This window comes from Mercenaria mercenaria, chromosome 5 (assembly GCF_021730395.1).
Source record: "Mercenaria mercenaria strain notata chromosome 5, MADL_Memer_1, whole genome shotgun sequence".
NCBI classification, from domain to species: Eukaryota; Metazoa; Mollusca; class Bivalvia; order Venerida; family Veneridae; genus Mercenaria; species Mercenaria mercenaria.
This window is the reverse complement of record NC_069365.1, coordinates 7,571,819-7,593,247: the sequence shown is the minus strand read 5'-3', so window position 1 is coordinate 7,593,247 and position 21,429 is coordinate 7,571,819. Positions and strand designations below refer to the sequence as shown.

Here is a 21,429-nt window from a genome sequence, read left to right as displayed (position 1 = left end):
TACACCATTGAATGCAATAAATTTTATTGTAGCTTATAAATGGGTATTAAGGAGTTTTATTGGAACTGTTTTTAAATCATTTCGCTGAATTGTAAAATTTCATAATTTTTTACAGCATGTTATAGTATAGGTGTTGTTAACTGTTTCTGTACTTAAGCAGTAAATTTAAATTAAAACTGATTTCTGTTACAGATTCCGTGTTTGCCATGTATTCTAACAGTCCACAGGCGGGTAATACCAGCGGTATCAACATTCGTGACATATCGTCACCACTACGTGTTATGTCTATATCCTCACCAGTAACACCACTCGGAGCACTGATGTATTCACCGCAGCTTGCACAGAAGGTAAGTCTAGTAACACATATTTCCATTTTACTCAAATCAAGATGATACTTATTAGCAGCGACTTTCCTAACAATGCATTATTTTGTAGAACTAGAAGCTTTTGCTGTTCTGATTTTTTTCTTTGCTTAACCTTAAGCCTGCTGGCATCAGGTGATTCTGCCTTTGCGACCAGTGCAGACCAAGATTGATCATGGTCTGCACTGTTTGCTGTTCAGTCAGTAAACTTTCAGTGAACACCCCTTTGATAATAAATGATATTGCCCAAAATGAATGATGGACCAGTCCATTTTAGAAATTTAGCAGGGTAAAGGTTAATTATGTATTTTGGATTTGTTGACATTGTCGGAAAGAAAAAGCTAGAGTGAGTGAGCCTGGAGTGTTATGAACTTTGCATTGTTTTATGGATGTGACCTTGTCATTACTCAGTAAAGCATACATTTATTTTCTCAATGTCAGACAGCATGTTTCAGATAGGGTACTTGTGTCAGCTATCGTTATAAGAAAATCCCATTGTCTAATTGAGATTTGTTCAAATTTGGTGGAATTCTTTCTCAGACAAAAATTATAAGCTGTAGGATTTCCTAAACTGCTACTGCTGGCTGGATTCACATGGTCTTCTATTCCATGAAAACAATTCTTGGAAGTGAAGAGAGTTAGTATAATGTGAGTTTTAAAGCAAGATGCTGTTTGTGTACCCTCAGTATAGGTAGCTGCTAATATTGTAGATAGTGTCGCGTGAGGAGGACAAACGGAAACAAATGGAGGTGATACTTTAATAGTACGCTAATACTCACATGGACATGTTCTGTGTTGATAACTGCACTGAAATTTATTACAATAATACATGCACAAACTTTAACATTTATTTAGTTGTCATAAGAAGTTTATTGATTTCATTTTTGTTGAAGTTGCTTCATGTTTCTAATACCCACTAGCCAGGTACTAAAAATTATAATTATTTTTTTTAAATGATGGATGATGAAGTGTCTGTATGCAATGATGAATCAAGTATTGTCAGAATTGTGAGATGTGTTACATGTGTGTCATACACAGTGAGACCAGTAGTATTGTAAATTAGTTTGCTGAGTGGACTGTTGGTTGAATACTATTAGTGGCAAAGAGAAAAACAGTTCCGTCTTTGTAAATTCTACTCAATTTTTTGGTTCACTGTAAACTTTTATAAGAGACTCAAATGTGAAACTGTTCTTTGGAAAATGACCTAGATATTAAGAGATGTTTTTTATTTAAGGCGATACTGCGTAAGAAGATCCAGGAGTATAAACGTCTCGACCTTGAGCACCAGAATGAGAAACACCTTCGACAAGAGCTCGAGTATGATCTGGAACAAAGTGGACAGAAAATGATCGAAAAAGGTATAAATTGCTCGTTTATTTTTACTGACTGTTTAATTCAGAATAAATGCTTCATTTTAAACATACCATTTTTATTGAATTTATTAAATTGGTTGAATAAAATGTGAGGCTCAATCACATTTTCATTCAACAAGTTTAATCAATTTTAATGCAGAAGAACACATGCAAGATGATTTTTACCACATGTAAGCTTTTTTTCAAAGTCAGTTTGATTAACTGATGTCTTACATACTTAAAATGATGTCGGTGTCAAATTTCTATAAATACTTCTTAAATATCATGGATATATTAACCTTTACCCATAGTATATTTTAACGCATCTAGCATTACCCATGATTAATCCTTTAACGATTATGCATTATCATAGATACTCTTTTATCGCATTCTACTCACTGTGTTTAATGAAAATACCAATAAATTTTTTTGCAAGAAGTCCACAAAAGCATATTTTGGGAAGTTTTAAATGTTAATAAAGATCAGTTTAGAAAAATTGTGGTATAATTGTAATTTATTTATAATTATACTTTAATTCAGGTGGCATTTTCTGATAAAATCACATGAAATTTATTATATTGGCAGCTATTTATAGATGGGAAAATACATAGGTGACCAAAAAAAGTTTTATTTGCATTTATATTAACTATGGAAAATTATGTAAAGTGAGACATAAGATTGGTGTATAAAGGTGTGGTTACCATAACACCCTTAAATCCCTAGTTTACTGTAACTTGGAATTTAGTAATTGACCTGGAACCCTTGGAAGTGTGTTTATGGAAGCTGTCAAAACAAAGCAATTGGGGTGTTGTTTGCATCATTATTTATGTGTGGATAAAATTTATAGAAGGTTTTGATCAGTGCTTTTATCAAAAATTGTAATTAATTTAAATTTTATGATTATGAGTTCTGAAAGTTTGGTAGGGTGTAGATTTAATGATAATTAAATGGGTTGTATTTGAAATCACTTAAATAGACCTTTCAGTCTTTCATTACCTTAGTTTAAAAAAATTTTGCATTGTAACAGTAAAAATATTTTTTCTGTTGTATCACATGCTAAAAGCTAAAATTTTAATAATTTGTAAGGTCTTAGGTTGTGCTTTTATGTGAAAAATATTTACACAAATTTTGAAATTACCATCAGAAGAAATTAATTCTAAAATAATTTGTTGGAAATAAAAGGTTAAACAAGTATTATAGACTAATTTGTTGAGTACACAGGTATAAATTTGCATTTTCTGCAATAACCTGTTGGAGATAGTGTCAGATAATGCTGAGTGTTTGGGTATCAATATCAATAATTGTATCTGTATGGATGTAAAGGGTTAATGTAATGGTTATATCCCACTGCCAAGATGTCAGACATGATAAACTGCTCTTGTAGTTTTATAGGAATAAGACAGTCAGACTGATAGGGAAAAGACAAATTTTCTGTGTGCTGTCATTTTCTAGTGTTTATTGATTTTGGACTTTGCTATGAGATGTCAGTATTCAGTACTGTTAAAAGTTTTCTTACAGCATTTTGAAAAATTCTTATCAGACTTTGTAATTATATGCTTAACTAAGATTCTATAGAAATTATGTTTATTACCTAATTATGCGTTCTGTTTGTAGATAACAAAATCCGAGAACTTGAGAGACAGCTCGGGGAGGTTCGCAAGTTGAGGGATAATCAAGATGAACTGGAGGCGTTGCGTATAGAACGTGAGAGACTCGAATCTCATATCAAAGAGTAAGATTTTGTTTTCAAATACCACAGACAGTAGAAAATAATAGAATATGCTTGGGTTGTGTTACATTAAACACTGATACTTGATGCTCTGTTTGCCTAAAAGAAACTTTACATTTATTTATTCATTTATTATCTGAAATATTTATTATGGATAATGCACTGTTGATAGACTTCATTTAAATATAATGTGAAATAGTTTGATATTGAATTGAAATTTAGTGATTTTAAAAATGAATATTTTCTGTTCACAAAGATTGAACCCTTTTTCTTTTGCTATTGTAGTTTACAGTCCCGTCTTAATGAGCAGCAGGCCGTCAGAGAACAAAATCAGATGTTAGAAAGTGAGATTTCCAACATGTTGAAAGAACAGAAAATAACCAGGGATGAGGTTGGTTTCCATTTATAGTTATTATTCATTTTGAACAAAATTTACATATTTGAGCAATGTCTTGCCCATCATTGTAGAATTGTCTAGTTTGACTGTCAGCTTATTGATTCATATACATAGATTAGTGATTGATAAATAGATTGGTATGTACCTATTTTATCTTTTATAAACATTTCTAGCACAGAACTTTTACTTTTTGTTTACAACAGCAGTATTATTATTTTTTTCCTGCAGCTGGATATGTTGAATTCAGTGAAAAAGACGAGTGAAACATATCGTGTACAATCTCATAAACAACAGCTGACTATTAAGGAGCTTGAGGCATCCCTGGAGCATCGTAACCATGAGGTAGAGCAGCTTCATCAGCAGCTAGAGGAAGTGAACAACATGCGTCAAGTCTGTATGGAAAAATACAACTCAGTGAAAAAAGAGAAAGAAGAACTAGAGGAGTTATATGGTAACAATCAAGGTTTGTCAAAGTAATTTATTTTACAATATTTTTATGGGGCTTTCTTTGCTGAGTTGTTAAGTTCACTGACATCAAGTCAGTTGTCCCTCACCTCTGTGAGTTCGAGTGCTGCTCTGGTTGTTTGAAGGAAGCATTCCTCCTGTGTTGGGAAAGGTTGGCAATTTTACCCAAGTGCGTCTTCAGTTCTACCTGTAGGGTCACCTGGGGAAGGAATGATCAACAATAAGTTGACCTTTATGAAAGCTAGTGTTAAACCATTCATGATGCTGAAAACAATTTTAAAATTGGTCTTGTACAGAAGGAGGTAAGGCATTTTAAAATTAAGAAAATGGCTAACATGAGGCAGCCATTTTAGTGCTTCTCTGATGTCATTTTACACATTGCTGTAAAAAGATTTATTTGTATAGTTTCTTGATTTTAAGATATTAAACATAATGGACGGATACAAAACTGTCAGTAATTAATGTTTACATAAAACAGACTGTCCAATCGGGACTGTCAAATACAATTGACCTAGTTTACACAACAGACCACATGTGTTTTGTTTGTGATACTGTTTGTAAGCACTTGACTTGGTATGAATAGAATAACAATAGAGGGGGGAGTTAGATTAAATTTATCGACAAGAACTGGAACTGTCCATGATTTCTTTTGTTGGAAAATGTACAGAAATTATTTTTCAAAAGTAAGAAAATACAGTTATAACTAATATCTAAAGATGCACTGAATATGCCATTCAGTTTTATATTGCTGAGAAAACCAGATGGCTGCCATTTTATTAGTAATTGCTCTTGTTTTTGACGATTTTGATTATTATTTTGCAGTCTTTAATAAATTTAAGAAGTCCCTTTCAGAATGAATTAACATAGAAACTGTGTTGCCTTCTCATTTCAGTCAAATTTATATCATAAACATAAAAGTTAGAAAAAAGATCAATCATGCTGAAGTTTTCATGTTACAGGTGGCATTAGTGCGGGTATTCCTATGTACAGTGGAGAGTCGATGAATGTTGTCACAGAAAAAAGATTATCAGAGTTACAGGGGGAGTATGATCAGCTACGATCTACGTGGATAGATCCAGTCACACATCACAGTGTCAGTGAACAACTTAAACAGGCAGAACAGGCAAAGGCAACGTTTGAAGTAAGTATGATTGGTATTTACAGGGGTAATGTATTTCCAGATTAAATATGAATAAATCAGTACTTCACACACTTGTTTGCTGTGATGAGTCCTGTATTTTACAGTTGCATTATTCTTTGCTTTTGAAGAATTATAATATGCTTTTTTCTCTTTTTTTTTTTTACTTCTGTTTTCTTTTTGTAAGCCGTCAGTGAGCTCGATTAGTAGTCACTTTTGACGGGTCTGTGTAGTGCGTCCATCGATTTTGTCGGATCACACTTGCATGCTGGACAATCTTGTTTAATTTGCATGCTGTTACTCAATGGAAGGAGTGTCATGTGCAAACCATGTTCCTATCCAAAGGTCAAGGTCACAGTTGAGGTCAAATTGAAGTTTGTCAGGATTCTTGGTCATGCATGGGGGATTGATAACTAGGCATGAAGTTCCCATTATGAGACGGAGTGTCATGCAAAGAACCAGGTCCTAGGTCTGGTCAAGTCACACTTAGAGCCAAGGTGTGCGGGTCGACATTCTGCCGTAGCTGTGGAATGTATTTCTAGTATTTAGAATTACTTTTATATGCAATCTGTCCAGCAACAAAATAGAAAGACTTGGTTGGTCTATGAATAATGTAAAGTGTTTATTTTTTCAAGGAACAGTTCATTAGAACAAAAACACAGCTGATGAATGTTGAGAGTGATAACGAGAAGCTGACCTGTAGTGTGCGGCAGTTTGAAAGTCGTATTGGGACATTAGAATGTGACCTCGCTAACACAGAAGAGAAGTGCCGAGGTTTGGAGAGTCAAGTAGGCAAGTTGCAGAGTAATGAGGATAGTCTCCAGGCAGTTGTTAAAAATCTAAGACAGGAACTGTCGCAGCTACAGACCGAACTGATGTTAACAAGACAGGTGAGTCTTTTGAAAGTCAAGAGTTCAGTGTAATTGTCTGAAGTTCATGTGGTTTCTTCATGTGAGAAGCTGTTTTGAAGCTGTAAGCCGACATTAATATTTTGTATAAGGTTCACCAGTTTCATTACATTTTAATTGATTTTAAATGTTTCTTTTGAATAGTACTTCTTTAGAGGACAAGGGGCAAAATCAGAATTCAAAATAAGTGTATATAATGTTGGTGAACATTAATGTTTAAAACATACCTTTTTAGCTCGTCCGATTTTTAAAAAACATTTACGAGGTACTGTCATCACTTGATCCTCGGCATTAAGATTTTTGTTTAGGTCCACCATTTCCCAAAAACTTTAAGAGCTACAGCTTTGAGTATATAAGCCAAGAACCATACCCTAACCTGCATTTTGTCAGAATTATTGTCCTTTTTGTACTTGGAAATTCTGAACTATAACTTTTCTTACATACTGACCAGCACTTGCAGACGAGTGATGGCACCCGTAGGTGGTGCTCTTGTTTTGAACTGCAGTGACATATACAAAGAAAACATTTAATTTGATGGGTGTAAAATTTAATGATTTAGGCCAAAATTACTATTATATAGGGACACTATTTCATGGATTTCAAACTTGAAAGATAGCAAGTGAAAAATACTACAAGAAAGGGAGACAAGTTTTGTTAGGGTTAAATGATTTATATTACCACATCCATATAATCATGCAAATTTACACATCCACCCCTCATCGTTTTGAAAAATGATGATTTGATAGTATTTACTTCTTGAATTTTCAGATTTATAATAAAATGTTATCATTTACTTGAACAGGAACTGGACGATCAGAAGAAAGTCAGCGAGGATCGTAGATTAACAATAGCACAGCTAGATGAGGTAAAAACACACACGATGAACTCAGAACACCAACTTAGGCAGAGTGAGCAGACATTGAAAAGCACAATACGTGAATTGGAAATATTAATAGACAAACTCAAAGGTGAAAACACTTTGTTGAAAGATGAAATGAATGTACTGAAGGAAAAGGTGACACATATGGATGAGGACAATTCTGAATTGTCTATTAAACTTGAACAGGAAAGAAGTATTAATGCTAACACTGTGAAAAAGCTAAATACCGATCTTACTGAAGAAAAAATGACCACCGAGCAGATTCAAACCAGTTTGAAAAAACTGAACAGTGAATACTCGGAATACAGAACAAAAATGGAAGCTAAAATTGAAGAGCTTACAGAAACAGTGAGCGGAATTTCCAAAGAAAAAAATGCAGCAGATTTAGAAGTACGTAAGCTGCAGCTGGAATTAGATAGCACAAAGGAAAAGTCACAAGTGAAATATGAAAGGTTAGATAGGGAGCTTACAGAGCGTGAAACTCAGCTGAGTCAGGAAATAGAAGATCTGAAAAGAAAGAATGAAGATATTGAAAGAAAGAGACAAAAGGTAGTGGAAGAGCTGCAGACTTCAACCAATGCTGTTCAAGAGCAGACAAAAGATATCCAGAAATGTAACAAAAATATTGAAGAGCTTAAATCTAGAACAGCAAGTTTATCTGGAGATTTGGAGACGGCAAACAGAACAATTGTTGAATATGAACACGAGATTAAATCATTAAAGGAACAGTTAACTGATGACCAGGAACAAGCTGCTCAAACCACAAAGTCATTAAAAAATCAGTGTGATAACTTGCTAACCCAGTACAATGAAGAAAAAGCCTTCCTGGATCAGCAGTTAGAGGAGACAAAAGCTCAAGTTTGCAAATTAAATGAAGAGTTAAGGGCTGTTCATACTCAGTATAGTGAAGAAAAAGATTGTCTTAATCGTCAGATAGAGGAATCAAAGTCTGAGGTTTGCCTTTTGAAAGAAGAGTTGGACTCTAAATTAAATCAGTATAACAAGGAAAAAGCAGTGCATGCCAAAGACACAGAAGACACAAAGGCAGAACATGAATCTCAATTGTGTGAAGTTAATAAAAAACATGCAGATGAAATGAGTGAATTACAGGCTAAAATAGAAAAAATAAATGAAACAATAGAAGATTCAAACAAATTACATTCTGAAAAGGTTGCAGAACTAGTGAAGACTATAGAACAAAAAGAAAGTGAAAAGTTAGAGCTTGAATTTTCAAATAATGAGAAGAGTACTAGGATAGAATCTATGAGTCAACAGCTAGACTATCTGAAAGGTGTTGAGAAATCAATGAACTCTGCCCTAGAAAACTTGGAAACAGATAATGACACAATGAAAAACATGATGAATCAAAGGGAGGAAGTGAGAAAGGAGTTAGAAAAGGTAATTTATGAAAGAGATCAGGAAATAGTTCAACTTAAGGAACAGATTGCGCAGTTCACTGAACAAATAGAAACAAATTTAAGGGATGCTGAAAACAAACTTGGTACACTTGGTACTGAGAAGAGTGAATTAGATTCACAGTATTCCACATACAGAACACAAAGTGAAAAAGAAATGGAAGAATTAAGACAGAAATTAGATACTGTTATTTGTGAGAAAGACACTGAAGTAGAAAGTCTGAAAACTGAGATTGCTCAGTTGAATGAAAAGTTAAAGTGCCAGGAAGAAAGCAGTGAAAGTAAGCTCAATGCTCTGAATACTGAGAAGAGTGAATTAGAGTCTAAGTTATCTACGTGTAGTGAACAGACTGAAGCTGAAATTGCAGAACTTAAGGACAAGCTGGTGGAAGTGGAGAGTTACTGGAGGTCACAGTGTGAACAGCTTGAGGAGGAGTATGCTACAGGGACCCAAGAGCTGAGGGAAGCACACGAGAAACAGGTCGAGGAATTAGAGAGAATTTCAGAGGATAAAGATCTATATATTAGCAGTCAGAAAGAAACTTATCAACAGAAAACACAATCGTTAGAAAAGGTTCTTCAGGACAGAGCTGTTGAAGTTGATAGTTTGAATTCAGCTTTAGCAAAAGAAAGTAACGAGAACAAAAGTATTCAAAATGAATTACATAGCTTGAAAGAACAAATACAAATTATACATGAGGAAATGAGGATTCAAAGAGAAGCTCATGAGAAACAAATGAAGGAGATAGAGAAAGCTTCAGCAGAGAAAGACGTATCGGCTTCTGATAAGAAAGAGGAACTTGAACAAAAAATCTGTGATTTGGAAAAGATTCTAAATGAAAAGTTAGCTGAAATTGAAAGGGTAACTTCTTCTTTATTGAATGAAACAAATGAAAGAGAAAGAGTGCAAAGTGAAAAAGGTGCTGTCAGTGAACTGTTAGAAAAAGTAAGAGAGGAGAAGAAAAATGAAATAGAATCACTTAGGAAACAGCATTCAAACCAACTTGAAGAATTGAGAAATGGAATGAAACTTGAGCATAGAGACATTCTTTGTAAAACAAACAATGATTATGAAACAAAAATATCTAAGCTTCAGACTGAAATCGAGGAACAGAGAGTGAACTACCAGCAGATGGTGTGTGACATGGAGGAAAAGCTTGGTGGGGAGAATACAATGCTTAAAGAACGACTCTCACAGATGAAATGCCAGTATGAGACTCTCATTGAGTCAAAAGAGAAGGATATTAAGAAAACAGCTGAAGATTGGCAGACTCGGATAGAAACTGTAAAAAACGAGAAGGAAATGGCAGAACAGCAGTGTAATTTAGAAAGAGAAAGAAATAACAAGTGTCAAAGTGAAATTATGGTTTTGTCAAGTAAAGTGACTGAATATGAGAAAATGCTGACAGAGTCTAGCAATATACAAACAGAACTGAATCAGAAACTTGAAGCAGGGGCTGAACATTTGAAAACACTTGAAACAGAGTTAACCTCAGTGAAAGAATGTTTAAGTGCCAGTGAGAAGGAACTTTCTGGTTTCCGTGAGAGTATGAGTCACGAGAAGGGAGAGAAGGAAGAACTGAGCCGACAGCTGGAGTATACTCAGGAGAGGAATGATACACTGACAGGAGAACTCTCTAGTCAACAACAACAGGTAACTCTATACATTTTCAACTTGCATTCTTTTTATTTTGTACAAAAGAATCTATTAAAAGAATTTTAAACTTCATACATTCAAAAATAAACAACGTCCAGATTTGTTGCATTAAGTAAGGAAGTGCCAAATACATAGCAAATTATGTAAAAGATGGTCATTAGAGAAAATACACAGAAATATTTACCTCTGACAATAATATGAATTATTTTGTTATAAATGAAACAATTACTTTCTAGTCAAGGTTGAATGATGTATATTTCAGCTAGCTGCTGTGGAAGAAGAGAAGCGTCAGTTAGAAATACAGATCAACCAACTTGTTGCTGCTCAGGAGGCTACCATAGCTCAACTACGACAAGAAATGGACACCAAGATACGAATGCTGGAACTAGAAAAAGCTGAACTTGAAAGGCAGTTGCAGTCTAGTCAGAAATGCTATGTAAGTACACATTTCTAATTACTTATTTGGAAAAAGGTTTTTTCCATAGTCATAAAAATAGTCTTCATTTGAATGGAAGTCCAAGTACATACATTATCCATGTCAAGAACCTCGTATGGTATATTTATAAGGTAGAGGTCTTATTGTAAAAAAACTTATTGTTCCATTTAAGATCAATTCTTGTTAGATTCCACTAAAATGTTGCAGTAGTATTTCTCACATGGATGTTCTGCATTTACTAAAATTTGTGTTTATTTAGCAATCTTTTCTTCACCTTGCCAGTATGATATACAGTTAACAAAATCATAAATCTTGCATTCAGTACATTGTGCTCATGCTTCTGCATGAAACTTATTTTTACAGGATGCAATGCAGAAATCAGAAACAGAGCGACAACAGCAGGTGGAGAAATTACGTGTGGAGAACGATCGCTTGCAGGAGAAGAATCGCGAGCTAGAGCAGCGGTTGCGAGCGTTCCTGGAGGACGAGCGTCACATGAAGGAGGAAAATCAGCAGCAACGTGATCGCTGTACGGAACTCAACAACAGCCTGCAAACACAGATCCGACAGTGTAACACTTTACAGGAGACAAACACTAAACTAAAACAAGAGGTAAATGTTGATTCCTTTTGTAAAAGTTTTAACACTAGTTTTTAGATAAATTTATACCAGACAAGAAATTAGAGTTGTATCGGACAATGATGATAAGTCATAAGTATCGCACTCAAAATGCATTTTATAATGTATAACGCTTATTTATCATTTGTTGATCATTTGAATGTTAATCATTTAATACAGCCTTTATCTATTTAGAGACTAAATGCAGAATCTTAGATGGTACAGTTTGTTAACATTTTGTTTTGATACATTTATTCAGTATGAACACAACATACGTGTACTTAGAGAAGAGAAGACCACACTTGAAATTGAAAATGCAGAACTACTCAAGGTATGGCTTATGTTGCATCTACAGTCTATTTCTGTTTTCCAGAAAGGATGAAAGAATTTTGTTATTCATTTCTGTAGTATACTTACTTATTAAAGGAGAAACCGATAATTCTATTTAGGCAGCAACAGAAAAATATACAAAAGAAACAAGAATTTGCCTAAATTAGCAGTTTAAAATGATCATAAATGAATTCACTTTTTGGGAAGAGTTATGAACGTTATTTAATAAAACTTGTACAAATCATTTCAGGTTGAAGAAACTTTGAAGGCAACAGAGGCTGAGCGTAAGAAGTTAGAGGAGCACACAGACTTGTATAAGCTACATTATAACAAGAAGAAAGATATCATTGCTAAGCAGGCTGAACAGATTGAGACACAGAACAAAGAACTTGACTACTACAAACGAGCGGAGGAAAAACTCATCAATGAATATACTCCACTCAATGATAAACTTAACATGGAAATAATGAAAAATAAAACACTAGGTATGTCTAAATACATTCAAATCTTGTCAACTTTTTGTTTACATACAAGTATGAAATTAGTAAATGCATTGTTTATCATAATAGACATTGAAAAGCATACAACAGTGTGATTAAATGTGAGTGATTATAGTTTATTAGTAAATTACATTGTCAGTAGTTTTCATTTATGTGTGGACACTGCATTTGAAATGTTATTTAACTTTATTTATGTACTGCTCACTTGAGAATTTTTTGTTGAGTTTATAGATATTTTTCTAGTATAAAAACTAGAAGCAATACTGTATGGAACAAAAACAGTATGTGAGAGATCTGAAGAGTATTGTAACAGGTGTGCTTTATGTGATGATTTCCAGGTAAACAGATGCGAAGTCTCGAGACACAGCTGGACTTGGCAAACAGGAAGTTAAAAGAATACAAACAACAACTTGAGAAGAGTGGCAGTGTGTTCCTTGGTGATCCATCTGACTTCAATAAAATGCTGACATCTAGAGATAACTGTGATGATGCCAGCTTCATGGGTAAATTATTTTATGTGCATTTAGTATAAAATGGTATAAATATATGATTATTTGTAAAAAAAAACATATGCTATGTCTAATTATCCTCTTTCCAGAAGGAAGTTTTAGTATGTTTGTTTAAAGAATTTGCTTTTATATTTATGTAAAATATAAAACTTTAATTTTGTGAAGTAAATGTGTTCTGTTGCTCCAATTTAGTAACCTTAGTTTGTGTGAAAAGCTGTCATTGTTTTCTGAAAGTTTTCATAAATATGTTTGAAATTTACAGAGAATCATCCGTCGTCAGTGCCGCTGAACACATCAGTGTTTGATCAGGAGAATGATGATACATTAACCCCTGGTACACGAGCAAGTCGTTCCCGCAGAAGGATCAGCAAGTCCGTCAGTAGTTCTACAGTCTCCAGGTATTTAACTATCTCATTTTGTATCATTTCTTTTGCTATTACAAAAGAAAACCATTTTCAATCAAGTTTTGAATTTAATCAAGAATGGATAGGCTATATTTAATGATCAGTTTCGAGTGCTTGCATACTACATACTAACAGTAATATGGTGGAATTTAAAACGTAATGATAAACATGTTGTTATATTTCAGTGTTGACAATGCAGATACAATCAGCATAGGTTCAGCAACATCCCTGGCCTACAGACTGAGGTCCCGAGAGTCAGCAGTCAGCTTAAACAGAAGTATTACCAGCTTTGACTCATGCAAGTCTAATGTTCCAAGTAAGCTCATAATTTATTATACTGTATTTTTACTTTCATCATAAAACAACAACATGTATTTGTGAGGTCATGGATTCTATTTTGTGGGTTCTAGTTGCTGTAGTTGTGTTCTAAGATAGAATTTATTATTTAATTGCAAATAAGAATCAGTTCATTCAGTGCCTTTCTTAAGCCTAGATAAATAGATATACCTAAACCATTATATATATTGTATCGATTGTTGATTAAAACCATAAATTTTCTTCTTAGAATAGTCTCACAAATATAACAGTTAAAGGTATGCTATTATCTGTCTAACTGTTTGAAATATTTATATATTGCAGAAGGAACAGGAGGTATATTCCACTGTGAAGATGAACCCATGGAATTTGAATGGGGCCGTCTTGGTGAATTATCACGCAGGAACACAATGTGTCCCTCACATTTAAAAACTTCATACCCTGTTGAGACGCAGCTCTACAAACCGTCAAGATTCCGTGATGACGCACTAAGGGAGAGCACTATCAGTAATGATACTGTGATAAACATTAAGGGTCAGCAGCCTGGGAGTGGTAGGAAAAGAAAACAAGGTTGGGACAGTGCAGACTCCGGGAGTGATTCAGCAGATAGTAAAACAAGTAAACAGGTATGGATAGAAAATAAGATGTTAATTGTGTTTTTACAAACAATTTCAATGATTCATTTATTGGATTTGCTTTAGACTGATATTTTAGCACCTGTAATGTAGTGAGTTATACAAATTTTGCTGTGAAGGTGACAATTTCTACTTTTCATTTGATTCAGTTTAAGGTATTCAGGTAGCTGGTCACTTCTGTAAAATGAATTTATATCTGTTTGCAGGCAAAGACTGGATGTGTCTACCAGAAGCCAGGGCCTCCCACTCCTGCTAATTCCCGTCGGAGCTCCAAAGGATCAAAGTCACCAAACTCTCGGAGAAATTCTGGGAAAGGTTCAAATTCCAGGTCACCTCGGACCCCATTGTCAATACGTGGCAGGAGAACCCCTAAAAGAACGCCCAAAACCAACACACCTAAACGGAACACTACTGTGGACACTCGTTCAAATAACGGCTCAGGCAAAAAGGTACTGCAGACAGTGGTTTGCATGCTGGCTAAGTCTTTCTTTAGTTCATGTTTCATGACAATGCATTATTAAAATTTCTTGAGCATGTATTTATCCAAATGTCAATGGTAGAATTATTTAAGAAGTCTAGAAGACATGAACATGCCATGAGAGTTTATAATGCACAATGATATGGAAAAATTGTTCTTTTTACTAGGGATGGGAACGAATACTGAAATCAATATTCGAATATTCGGTTTGCCATATTCGAATATATTCGAATATTCGGTTTGTTTTAATGGAAGCTTTAAATTCTTATTAAGTGATTGGCATATACACAACGTATTCATTTGTTTAAAGCGTGGATCATCGTACGTAATAAGGCCAAAAAATGTTTGTTTCGGGTAACCCGTTCCTACCTAGCAAAACCTGCCGATCCTAGCGTTTTATTTCACGATTATGTCAGAATAAATCATGTACAGATTTAACTAATTCAGTGTTTTAGCTTCAAATGATACAAAAAATCAAAACGATTTATATTTAGACCGTCGCATTTTATCTAAAAATAGCAGGTCGTCCCATTTAAACACGTGACGCGCTGTTGTATTACCGCCGCCATTTTGAAAATTTTCAATCGGCGTGTAAAAATCGTCGTGTTAAAAGCAAGTAAGGCAGACTTAAACCTCTTCAACATGAACTTATGCATCAATCATATGTTATTTCTTGATTTTATTATAAAGTACTTCAAATTTAATTCGAATACGGCCGATGGCGGATGAAAACCGATCCTGCGGATGGTCTGAAACGTCATACAAATATTGTGAAAAGATCGACAATATCTACAAGTTTGGTGTTGTTTTCGAAAAAAAATAATTCTACAACTTGTTACATAAAACAGGTGCCAATAAAATGAACAAAAGATAAAAAGATATCACATTTACGCCTAATACAAACTGTTAAATCGTAGCGATGACCCCAGGTATTATGCATTGCAAGTTTCTTGTTAATTGGACATCTTTTGACATGCATCTGACACATTGACGCCTGGGGTCTGTTGCAAACTGTTAATCCATAACAATGGCCCCTGCCAATTATGCATTGCTATTTTCTTGTTAATTGGACATCTTTTGATACGCGATAAACAAACATGACATGGTTTTATTCTGTAGAATTAGCATGCTCATGTTACCCAAAATCAATGATACTTATTTTGAAAAAAAAATATACAATAATTTACGAATATTCGAATTTGATTTTCATATTCGAATATTCGACCGATTTTCGAATATTCGAATATTCGGATATTCGTTCCCATCCCTACTTTTTACCAATTTTTCAGTCAACAAAGCGGGAGAGTGTTGCCTTCAATGTCGGGTTCAGTCCACTTTCCCTGGGCCGCTCCAATCGTCTCACACGTCAGCAGGCATTCATACAGAAGCAACCACCTTCATCCTCTCAGGTCAGTAATCTTATAACCATGTTTGAAAAACGATCTACTCCTACCACTTTCAGTTTGCAGAATTCAAGTAGGAATGCTACACCTTGTTTGAACCTTAAGAATATCTTTGAAGGAAGAGGCAGTGAGCAGAGCAAATCTCAGTACAAAAATGATAATAACTCTGTATCTAAAGAATACACTTCACGGGAAAGAAACAACTTTTGTCCATCAGTGGGGGAGCTGTCCGAAAGGGAAACCCCATTTTTAAGTAAGAGTACCAGCATGAATGGACTATGTAGGTTAAATGAATCCAATGTTCCTGTAGTGCCAAAAGTAATGTCCGATACAGATATTACACAGTTGGTGTCTCAGACCAAACTGCCACCTAGAGATCCAGCATCACATGGTGCTAAACGCAGCCTTGTATACAATTCTACACCATCCATGAATCTTAAGAGACCATCTCCAAAAGTCAGAATGGCATCTGCAGTCACCATGGCAACACAGACAAGTTCAAGCCAACTGGATGTAACACATTGTGGACCAGACATATCACAAATAGAGAATAAACCCCTACCAACATTCAGTATTGAGCGGGCAGAGCATATTTATGATGAAATTGAAAATGTTAACCCAGAATTTCTTCCTCCACCAGTCAAGCCAAGAGGTCCGTCAATGGTGTCTACCCCACTACTTAACCGACATTTATCTGTAGCAGGTGAATATGTTCCTCAGAACAGTTTAGATAGCACAGATAACCAGTCAATCTACTCTGCACGCTCAGACAGTCACATTAGACATCTTCACAATTCTCCAGACTTTTATCGTCAGTCAACACGTCCAAAGTTCAAAGGGAACACACCAAACACCAGGAAAATGAATAGTTCAATAAACCAGGTGAATATGAGGAAGAGCTCCTCAGTGTCCGAATATAAAGGAACACCAAAACGTCTGAGACTAGCCACTATGACACCAGTCAGGGTTCATTCCTTTTTACAAAATGAACCAAGTCATGCATTTCAGAACTTTGATGATTTAGATTTTGGAAACAAACCACCAGCTGGAAATACACCAAAGAAATTATTAAGTCGTATAATAACGAAAATTAAAACCCCGAAATTGAAAAAGTCGAGAAGAAATATTCATCACCAACATGAGGATGATGATAATATGTTTTAATTCACAATTATATTTAATTTCCTGAAAATGTTAATGTAGATGTGATGTAAAGATGTCATTTAGGAACAAGTGTATGAATATATCTGTAATGTGAAGCATATACATGTATTGATATGATGTTTCAGCATGACATTATGTTTAATATCAAATTTTAATGAATGTACAACTGTTTTTATGGGAAGTATTTGTAAAATTGAAGAATGAAGGTTTTCATAACAACATCCCTTCCTTTGTTTTATGATAAAATTTCTGTCCTTTGCATTTCTGTGTGGCGTAATTAGGGAACATTGTTTTCAATAGTTTCTTTGATAATTAATCAATGTATTTTAGTATATACATGTACTTGTCCCTCATATGTAGTTTACTTGCACAAATGCATGTTGGATCAGTTTGTATGATTCTGCCCCATTCCTGTCTTAATTGTTTTACCTGTAGCTACACAGGAGAAATAGTATGAGAAAATGGTACGTTCATCTTGCAGTTCAGCATGCATGTCACTGTTCTATATCACAGATTTTCTTCTCTTATATACTACCACATGTTTGTAAAATTGATGGGCAAAATGCATGGCAGAAAGAATTTAATGAGTGGTATTGAAAATTGGATAAAAGGAACAATTTGTCAAAATGTCATATAGTGACAAAATAGTTAACAGATACTTATAATACATATTTGCACTTTTAGATATGTCATAAATTTTGCCCTTACCTGTTCAAGACAGACACTGTTTATACCATACCTCTTTGAATAACTGGCAAACAAACCTGTATGAATAAGTGGCATACAATGTCACAAAATGAACCTAACAAAAGGGAATACAGAGGACAATAGTAACCATACACATAGACAAAAAAACTCTTTGATACGTGAATTTTATTTAATTTGTTTGTACTACAATAATTATTGTTCCGACTTCTCGAGAGGTATGATAGGACTTTGTTTAACATTACACACAAATGTGTTACATCAATAATCCATAGGTAATAACACACAAAGACATTTGCATATTTCACTTTCAGCAAACAATCTTATAACTTGCTTTCTTTCTTTCCAGCATTACAGTCTCAAGCTGTTTCACAGTTTGTGTTCTAAGAAGTTTCTACTAACTATAATTTTGTTCCTGTATTATTTAATTAACATGTAACCATTTTGCAGCTACATGTCAGTTAGATAGCCTCTAGCTGGCTTCCATAAATGATACTGTTATGGGCATAATTTGATATTTAAGCCAGGGTTACAAGTTTTGTCACTTACTTGTTTTGTATAAAGTTATTACTTTTACTTGTCTTAAAGTAGTTATCAGCATTGTATAATAAAAGTAGAATAGATCAGCATTGTGTGATAACTGTCAGTCATTGTTAATCTTATACAGTTTGTTTTTTTGTATAACTAGGATTCTAAAATGTTTTTTTTTTTCCATTTCAGAATGAACCCTACATAAGAAAGCCCCTGGGTACACGGAACATTTTACAGACTGGTGTATGAACTAGAAAAGCAGGGTATTGCAGTGTTTATATTAAAATCCAGTTGGACTTCAATGTGAATATTGTGTAAAGAACAGCTCAGTGTAAATCTGTATATATTGTGTATAACCTAAGGTGTATTCTTACCTTGCAAGTAAACAGAGTGTTTGACTTGAGAAATAATTTCTCTAACGAAGAAGGAGAAAACACATGAACTGGCTTTTTAGAAAATCCAGCATGTATAAAGAAATATTTATAGATTTTATAGTGTAGTGAATTAAAATGTAGCTACCAATAACCTGTTTTAATATGTACATGGTTGTGTCAACAGTGATATGTTTTAATTTATAAAAGTGTTGTCTTTGCTGTATTTTGTAGTCCTCAGTTTTCCCTCTTTTCTAAATGTTACACTCTCTGTCTTCTTCTAATGTGACACTTGTGTTGTATGTATATGCAGTGTTAACCTATATTCATATTTGTTTTTCAAATACAATCTACAAGTTATTAAAGTTACAAAAATACAAACCATTGATCTATGTGTGCACCTTTAGGTTACTTGGGAAATGTTGAAAATCTGTGACTTCGTATTAATATAGAAATTTAACTTTGTTTCTTCAAATGGCACGATAACTGCAGTCACATTGTTGTTTTTGAACAGTGGCATTACTTTTTTTCCGTGTTATATTTTTACCATTGTAAATAATGTACTTAAGATATTAAGATAGTGCTGTGAACATGGACTGTTTATTTTAAAGGGATAGAAAGAATAGACACTAACTTATATTTAAGGGACTAGAATATAAAATAGATATAAGGCTCGTAATCATCAACACTTGAGCCGCACCATGAGAAAATCTACATAGTGCATTTGCGACCAGCATGGATCCAGACCAGCATGCACATCTGCGCAGTCTGGTCAGGATCCATACTGTTCACTAACAGTTTCTCTAATTGCAATAGGGTTTTAAAGCAAACAGTATGGATGCATTGATGACACTGGTCCCAGCTTTTGATTAAATACGTGAATGTGCTTTATTCTGCTACTGATTCCTGGATGTGTAACTGTAAGTGTTCTTTATCCTGTGAGCACGTCTGTTGCTTATGTCAGGGACAAAATTATAATCAGGAAAATTTGCTGTCCTTCATATCTATTCAAGAATATTTGCATTGGATAAAAGAAGAGTAGATTTTGTTGTTTGATATTATATATTAGGACCTCATGTTGAGTACAGGAATTGTTAAGTTAATGGGTGTAATGTTGTCAAAAATTTAATACTCCTTTGTGTCTGTGACTTTCTCCAGTTCCTCATTCAGTTGTCCTAGTAACATAATCTGTGTGTCTGTTTATGTTAATTTTTCTTTCAAATAGGGCTTGCCTGTGTGTGATTATTCCAGAAAAGAAAGGAAAAATGGATGTGCTTTTAACTCGTACCAGGGAATGTCTAGGCCTGGATCCAACACACATACTGAATGTATAGGCTGGTTTTTCAGGTATTTGAAGCTGCCTGTGTTATATAGTTCGAGGCTAGACTGTTCAGTATGTATACACTATTTCTTGGGGTTTATTTTGGTGCTTTTAGTGATCTCAAATCATGCTGAAATTTTCATCATTGTTCATTAAATTTTTGTCACATTTTAGTCAAATGCTATCTTTTACAGTAATAAAAAAGTATCTTGTGTAGTGAAAACTGACAATCCTTTGACATTAATCTTTCATATTGTTCGACAAAATTTGTCTGTATCAGAATTAAATATATTTTATATGATTTCAGTATCATTGTTACCAGAAATTAGTACTTATAAGTTCATTTTTATTAAATGTTCTCTGCAATTCTTAGAGACTGTGTAGATCAGAAACTTATAAAGGTGTTCTACCCTTGGCCTAAAAAAATAATTGTCAGGTTGTGCATATATCATTATATCATTTTATACATCATATTTGATTAGATATAGCTATAAATAAACTACATGGAGCTTGTACTGATTTGTTTACTTTTGCTTTTTAGTTTATCAGTATAACCTAGATATCTTGAACTATGGAATAGTATCATTCACAATAAAATCCTCATCTCGTTTTTATCACGTAGTATTAAGTGTTATTGTAATGTAAGAGTTGAAACTAAATCGTCCCAGAAAAATGTCCTCAAACAATCAAAAAAATTATGAAAATTATAATGCTTTGAAAGAAAAAGAAACTATGCCACCACAGTATATGGTGAATGTAATGAATATTGAATTGTCCTTCCAAATTTAACATAGACTTAGAAAGGGGAAAAAAATTAAAAATCTTCTTTTCTGCAAGTTCAAGGCCTAGGCCTTTGATATTTGTTATGTACCATTGTCTAGTAGATCTCTAACAAGATTGTTCAAATTATGCCCCTGGGGGTCACTTGTTATATGAGTTATATAGGAATAAAACTTCAAAAATTATCAGATCATACTTCCTAGACTGTTTGCTTATAATTATCTGATGACCCCAAGTGATTAGGAGTCACTTGACTTTGACCTTGACCTCCTGACCTACTATCTTCTTTTTTTAAGATACAGCCTTGAAATGTGGATGACATGTACAGTTTTGCACACCAATCTGAAAACTGACTTTCAGTGACCATGAATGTGACCTACTGACCTACTTTTTAGCTCACCTGTCACGAAGTGACAAGGTGAGCTATTGTGACTGCTTGATGTCCGTCGTGCGACGTCCGTCAACTATTTCTAAAAAAAAATTCTTCTTGAAAACCACTGGGCAGAATTACACCAAACTTCACAGGAATGATCCTTGGGTGGCCCCCTTTCAAAATTGTTCAAAGAATTGAATTCCATGCAGAACTCTGGTTGCCATGGCAACCGAAAGGAAAAACTTTAAAAATC

General features: G+C 34.2%; 1 protein-coding gene across 5 annotated transcripts in view; it reads left to right on the top strand.

Moving 5' to 3' along the window:
* The window catches only part of LOC123558087 (interaptin-like), a 42,500-nt gene extending 21,962 nt beyond the window's left edge, over positions 1-20,538 (top strand). For 3 of the 5 annotated variants that reach the window (XM_053542595.1, XM_053542594.1, XM_053542598.1), the window contains 20 exons: positions 193-347; positions 1,073-1,111; positions 1,597-1,720; positions 3,329-3,446; positions 3,729-3,834; positions 4,069-4,303; positions 5,265-5,446; positions 6,079-6,333; positions 7,154-10,300; positions 10,566-10,739; positions 11,103-11,351; positions 11,617-11,688; positions 11,938-12,172; positions 12,526-12,690; positions 12,959-13,094; positions 13,286-13,416; positions 13,740-14,041; positions 14,257-14,499; positions 15,818-15,937; positions 18,521-20,538. In XM_053542595.1, coding sequence (XP_053398570.1) covers positions 193-347; positions 1,073-1,111; positions 1,597-1,720; positions 3,329-3,446; positions 3,729-3,834; positions 4,069-4,303; positions 5,265-5,446; positions 6,079-6,333; positions 7,154-10,300; positions 10,566-10,739; positions 11,103-11,351; positions 11,617-11,688; positions 11,938-12,172; positions 12,526-12,690; positions 12,959-13,094; positions 13,286-13,416; positions 13,740-14,041; positions 14,257-14,499; positions 15,818-15,937; positions 18,521-18,580 — 6,248 coding nt within the window. In that variant the 3' untranslated portion in view covers positions 18,581-20,538. Of the gene's footprint in view, positions 1-192; positions 348-1,072; positions 1,112-1,596; positions 1,721-3,328; positions 3,447-3,728; positions 3,835-4,068; positions 4,304-5,264; positions 5,447-6,078; positions 6,334-7,153; positions 10,301-10,565; positions 10,740-11,102; positions 11,352-11,616; positions 11,689-11,937; positions 12,173-12,525; positions 12,691-12,958; positions 13,095-13,285; positions 13,417-13,739; positions 14,042-14,256; positions 14,500-15,817; positions 15,938-17,530; positions 17,560-18,520 lie in introns of all 5 variants that reach the window. The other 2 variants (XM_053542596.1, XM_053542597.1) reach the window with 2 other exon arrangements.
* Positions 20,539-21,429: the final 891 nt, after the last annotated feature.